At 42.8% G+C, this 7048-nt stretch overlaps 1 protein-coding gene across 1 annotated transcript; it reads right to left on the minus strand.

Moving 5' to 3' along the window:
- Nucleotides 1–366: 366 nt before the first annotated feature.
- Nucleotides 367–1401, minus strand: LOC311147826 (neuropeptides B/W receptor type 2-like; the record flags this gene model as incomplete). Its single annotated transcript, XM_084184618.1, has 1 exon — nt 367–1401. The coding sequence occupies one exon, from the start codon at nt 1399–1401 to the stop codon at nt 367–369; it is 1035 nt and encodes a 344-aa protein (XP_084040744.1).
- Nucleotides 1402–7048: the final 5647 nt, after the last annotated feature.

The raw sequence follows: 7048 nt of genomic DNA on the forward strand, positions 1-7048 counted from the left end.
ATTTTAAGGCCCTTATTTTGAAGTCCCTTATCTTCATTACAGTGTAGGCTACCTGCCCTCTTAGGACAGAAGAGGGAGATATATGTCCATGAAAAATAAAGTGACTTAAGGAGAAGAAACTTCATAATAACCCCCACCCCAATTCATGAGTAGGGCAGGCGTGCCACAATCTAAATGATTTGTTCCATATGATATATTCCATGTTAAATATTTAAGTCATACCATAGCAACAATGCAGCAGCCCCCTAACGCAGATTCAAGCAGAAATAAATAATTTAATCATACTTTGTTTTGATTGATATCAATATTAACATACTGTTTTTTTTTTTTACCTTTATCCACTAGGCCCTAGGTTACTGTAGGCTACTACATTCCCGCCGGTCTACATTCTAGCATCTTCTTGAACGCTTTCCTGAAGCTGTCATCCAGGAAGGCGTAAAGAAAAGGATTCAGACAAGAGTTGGCGTAGCTGAGGCTGGTGATGAAGTAGGATAACCCGATGAGCAGCGGAGTGGTCCTCAGGTCGGTGGTGAGAGCCACTATGGTGCTGAGGTGAAACGGGGTCCAACAGAACAGACACACCGCTAGGACTATAAACACCATAATAGTCACTTTCTTTTTAGCCTTGTCCAGAGCCTTGGCGTTGGAGTTGAGGCGCATGTTCCGTAGTTTGTACAGCATCATGGTGTAGAGAATGCATATGGTCGACACGGGGATGGCGAAGCCGAGGATCAGGGTGTATATCCGGCTCGCCTTGAACCACAGACTCTCCGGGCTCGGGAAGCTGAGGACGCAGCTCTTCCTGTCCGAGTCGTCGGGACTGATGTACACCCCGGCGAACACCGTGAACGGCATGACGATGAGAATCACGAGGATCCAGACGCAAAGGCTCACTATCTTCGCCGCGCGGTAGGTGCGGTAGGGCATACGCTTGGAACGCACCGTCGCCAGGACGACCAGATAACGGTCCACACTCATGACCGTTAGAAAATAGATACTGGAGAAGATGTTGTAGTGATCTATGCTCAGGATGATCTTACACAGCACCTCTCCAAAGGGCCAGTAGTGAAGCAGGTGCTCTGCTATGTTGATCGGTAGGACCAGGGTAAACAGGTCGTCGGCTATCGCCAAGTTTAGGATAAACATATTGGTCACGGTTTTCATTTTGGGCGCTTTGAGGATGACGTAGATAACGGCCGTGTTCCCCGTTAACCCCACGGCGCATATTACCGAATATATCACCGGCAGGACCACGTAGAGGTCAGCATAAAAGTATAACTCTGATTGGGGCGTGCAGTTCAAATCTGTCCGGTTAGTCGCGCTCAGATAATAGTAGTCCATGGATTCGTTACACACAACCGGAGCTCCGCTGCCGGTGTTCTGGATAGATATATTCTCCATCTTCTACGTCTTCTTAAGGTATTATATCACGTCAGTATAAAGGAAAGCACGTCGTTCAGCATGCATGTTTGTTCAGAGGTAAAACAGGCAGTCGTGAAGTGCCATTTTGGCTGGTGTGTAGGTCGGGTCTGTCTGGTTTTACGCACGCGTTGCGCATCACGAAATCTATGGAGAACAGAAATAATGAATACAAATTAAAAGCAGTACATAATAACAAACGTGTTCTGCCGTTAATAATGTATTCAAAACACTTTTATAGCCTATCATAATTTAACCCTGCATCATAATGGATTGGAACGCCATAACATTCACCTGCATAAATAGACTCACTCTTATTTGAATTATAACCTGCAATAGGACCACAGTTATAAATGTTATTTTAAATGGATGAAGTACTGAGAGTGCAGAAATACATATTCAACAATAATAATATGAACATTTTTATATTTCATGCGCAATCATGGTCGTGCCATTATTCTTATACACAATCAAAAGTAACGGTGAATTTTTATGTTTAAAAAAAGAAAAGCTCATTTAGGAGCTTACCGTGCTAGTGGAGGCTCGCTCCTTTCCCCCTCTGCCTTCTGTTTGATGGTGAGCAGGAGCTGCGCGAGCTGGAGCTGTCCACGTCCCAACTAGTTGGATTGGAGGAAGCGGATGGGTGACGTCAGTCCACAGCACAGCACAGTGCACCGTTCCATTCAGCCACTAAAGGCGTGAGGCACTCAGCTTGCTGTTGGTAGCCTGAAGTGTTGGTATAGGGATAAATAACCATATTACTCCACATAGTCCCTGTCTGTATTTATTGTAAAGATAAACTGTTGGTCATATTGCTGTGTGGTACATGGCTGCTATGTGTGGCTATCTTTCTCTCCTGTAGGGATGGATATCCAACAGGTTGTTGCTCCTAGACATATAAGTGTATGAAAACGATATGATGTTACCTTGATGTAAGGCTTTGTGTTGTTACAGTGGGAACATTACAGTGGGAACATTACAGTGGGAATACTACGTGCAGCGGTCTATGATGGGAACATTACATTGGTCAATGACGGGAACACTACATTTAAATTTTAGTCATTTAGCAGACGCTCTTATCTAGAGCGACTTACAGTTAGTGAGTGCAGACATTTTCATACTGGCCCCCAGTGGGAAACGAACCCACAACCCTGGCGTTGCAAGCGCCATGCTCTACCAACTGAGCTACAGTGGACTTCAATGGTCTATGAAGGGAACATTACAGTGGTCTATGATGGGAACAATACAGTGGTCTATGATGGGAACAATACAGTGGTCTATGATGGGAACAATACAGTGGTCTATGATGGGAACATTACAGTGGTCTATGAAGGGAACATTACAGTGGTCTATGATGGGAACAATACAGTGGTCTATGATGGGAACAATACAGTGGTCTATGATGGGAACAATACAGTGGTCTATGAAGGGAACATTACAGTGGTCTATGATGGGAACAATACAGTGGTCTATGATGGGAACAATACAGTGGTCTATGATGGGAACAATACAGTGGTCTATGAAGGGAACATTACAGTGGTCTATGAAGGGAACATTACAGTGGTCTATGATGGGAACAATACAGTGGTCTATGAAGGGAACATTACAGTGGTCTATGATGGGAACAATACAGTGGTCTATGATGGGAACAATACAGTGGTCTATGATGGGAACAATACAGTGGTCTATGATGGGAACAATACAGTGGTCTATGATGGGAACAATACAGTGGTCTATGATGGGAACATTACAGTGGTCTATGATGGGAACAATACAGTGGTCTATGATGGGAACAATACAGTAATCTATGATGGGAACAATACAGTGGTCTATGATGGGAACATTACAGTGGTCTATGATGGGAACAATACAGTGGTATATGATGGGAGCATTACAGTGGTCTATGATGGGAACAATACAGTGGTATATGATGGGAACAATACAGTGGTCTATGATGGGAACAATACAGTGGTCTATGATGGGAACATTACAGTGGTCTATGATGGGAACAATACAGTGGTCTATGATGGGAACAATACAGTAATCTATGATGGGAACAATACAGTGGTCTATGATGGGAACATTACAGTGGTCTATGATGGGAACAATACAGTGGTCTATGATGGGAGCATTACAGTGGTCTATGATGGGAACAATACAGTGGTATATGATGGGAACAATACAGTGGTCTATGATGGGAACAATACAGTGGTCTATGATGGGAACAATACAGTGGTCTATGATGGGAACAATACAGTGGTCTATGATGGGAACAATACAGTGGTCTATGATGGGAACATTACAGTGGTCTATGATGGGAACAATACAGTGGTCTATGATGGGAACAATACAGTGGTCTATGATGGGAACAATACAGTGGTCTATGATGGGAACATTACAGTGGTCTATGATGGGACAATACAGTGGTCTATGATGGGAACAATACAGTGGTCTATGATGGGAGCATTACAGTGGTCTATGATGGGAACAATACAGTGGTATATGATGGGAACAATACAGTGGTCTATGATGGGAACAATACAGTGGTATATGATGGGAACAATACAGTGGTCTATGATGGGAACAATACAGTGGTCTATGATGGGAACACTACAGTGGGAATTTGATGGGAACACTACAGTGGTCTATGATGGGAACACTACAATAATCTATGATGGGAACATTACAGTGGTATATGATGGGGAAACTACAATGGTCTATAATGGGAACACTACAGTGGGAATTTGATGGTAACACTACAGTGGTCTATGATGGGAACATTTCAGTGGTCTATGATGGGAACATTACAGTGGTCTTTGATGGTAACACGACAGTGGTTTATGATGGGAATATTATGGTGGTCTATTATGGGAACTTTACAGTGGTCTATGATGGGACCATTACATTTTTCTATTTGGTCTATGATGGGAACATTTCAGTGGTCTATGATGGGAACACTACAGGTACTTATGATGGGAACACTACATTAGTCTATGATGGGAACATTACAGTAGTCTATGATGGGAACACTACAGTAGTTTATCATGGGAACATTACAGCGGTCTATGATGGGAGTATTACGGTGGTCTATGATGGGAACAATTCAGTGGGAACTTTACAGTGGTCTATGATGGGAACATTATAGTGGTCAATGATGGAAACTCTACAGTGGTCTATTATGGGAACACTATAGTGATCTATTATTGGAACACCGCAGTGGTCTATGATGGGAACACTACATTCCTCAATAAGAAGGTCCCCAATCAATATTTTTAAATTCCTGAGCTGCACCATGACATCCAGTTGTAATGGTATTTAGTAGTTCCATACACGTTTAGCGGATGGCTAAGTGCACTTCTACTGCCTTCCTGTGAGCTAGAAGGACAGTCGTGGTCAAACGTTTTGAGAATGACACAAATATTAATCTTCACAAAGTCTGCTGCCTCAGTTTTTATGATGGCAATTTGCATATACTCCAGAATGTTATGAAGAGTGATCAGATGAATTGCAATTAATTGCAAAAGTCCCTATTTGCCATGAAAATGAACTTAATCTCCCAAAAACATTTCCACTGCATTTCAGCCCTGCCACAAAAGGACCAGCTGACATCATGTCAGTGATCACTCTGCCATGCTGATTGAGTTAGACTAACAGACTGGAAGCTTTAAAAGGAGGGTGGTGCTTGAAATCATTGTTCTTCCTCTGTTGACCATGGTTACCTGCAAGGAAACACGTGCCGTCATCATTGCTTTGCACAAAAAGGGCTTCACAGGCACGGATATTGCTGTTAGTAAGATTGCACCTAAATCAACAATTTTTCCGATCATCAAGAACTTCAAGGAGAGAGGTTCAATTGTTGTGAAGAAGGCTTCAGGGCGCCCAATAAAGTCCAGCAAGCGCCAGGACCGTCTCCTAAAGTTGATTCAGCTGCAGGATCGGGGCACCACCAGTGCAGAGCTTGCTCAGGAATGGCAGCAGGCAGGTGTGAGTGCATCTGCACGCACAGTGAGGTGAAGACTTTTGGAGGATGGCCTGGTGTCAAGAAGGGCAGCGAGGAAGCCACTTCTCTCTAGGAAAATCATCAGTGACATACTGATATTCTGCAAAAGGTACAGGGATTGGACTGCTGAGGACTGGGGTAAAGTCATTTTCTCTGATGAATCCCCTTTCCAATTGTTTGGAACATCCGGAAAAAAGCTTGTCCGGAGAAGACAAGGTGAGCGCTACCATCAGTCCTGTGTCATGCTAACAGTAAAGCATCCTGAGACTATTCATGTGTGGGGTTGCTTCTCAGCCAAGGGAGTGGGCTCACTCACAATTTTGCCTAAGAACACAGCCATGAATAAAGAATGGTACCAACACATCCTCTGAGAGCAACTTCTCCCAACCATCCAAGAACAGTTTGGTGACGACCAATGCCTTTTCCAGCATGATGGAGCACCTTGCCATAAGGCAAAAGTGATAACTAAGCGGCTCGGGGAACAAAACATCAACATTTTGGGTCCATGGCCAGGAAACTCCCCAGACCTTAATCCCATTGAGAACTTGTGGTCAATCCTCAAGAGACAGTGGACAAACAGAAACCCACAAATTCTGACAAACTCCAAGCATTGATTATGCAAGAATGGGCTGCCATCAGTCAGGATGTGGCCCAGAAGTTAATTGACAGCATGCCAGGGCGGATTGCAGAGGTCTTGAAAAAGAAGGGTCAACACTGCAAATATTGACTCTTTGCATAAACTCAATGTAATTGTCAATAAAAAAAATCCTTTGACACTTATGGAATGGAATGGAATGCTTGTAATTATACTACAGTATACCATAGTAACATCTGACAAAAAAAAATTCTCAAAACACTGAAGCAACGAACTTTGTGAAGACAAAAACTTTTGACCACGACTGTACAGTTTACTACAGTTTACTATAGAATACTACGACTGTACAGTTTACTACAGTTTACTACAGTTTACTACAGTTTACTATAGAATACTACGACTGTACAGTTTACTACAGTTTACTGCAGTTTACTACAGTTTACTATAGAATACTACGACTGTACAGTTTACTACAGTTTACTACAGTTTACTACAGTTTACTATAGAATACTACGACTGTACAGTTTACTACAGTTTACTATAGAATACTACGACTGTACAGTTTACTACAGTTTACTACAGTTTACTATAGAATACTACGACTGTCCAGTTACTGTTACCCCAGATACTTCTTCAGCTTTCCACCTGCAATCAAATGACAGGTTTAGGCTTTTAGTTACTGTGACCAAACCAGCAGATGTCATTATTCTTAGAGCCATCAGGCTTGGTGTATGTTATAGACATGACACGTCTTCTACCTAAAAAAAAAGCACTATTTCCTTTGCATGTGCTGGAATTAACACAGCTGGACGTTGAGGCTGACAACATCCACTCTTTGTTCAGACTAGGGAATAAGCTGCCATTAAACTCTTTAGGTTTTTAACTCAGCGGTATAACTTTGTGTTCGTGCGCGTGCGTGTGTGTGTGTGAGTGTGAATGTGTGTGTGAGTGTTTGTGTGTGTGTGTGTGTGTGTGAGTGTGTGTGTGAGTGTGAGTGTCAGTGTGTGAGTGTGTGTGAGTAGGTGTGTGTGTGT

This window comes from Coregonus lavaretus (assembly GCF_964263955.1).
Source record: "Coregonus lavaretus genome assembly, chromosome: 20".
Classification (NCBI taxonomy): Eukaryota; Metazoa; Chordata; class Actinopteri; order Salmoniformes; family Salmonidae; genus Coregonus; species Coregonus lavaretus.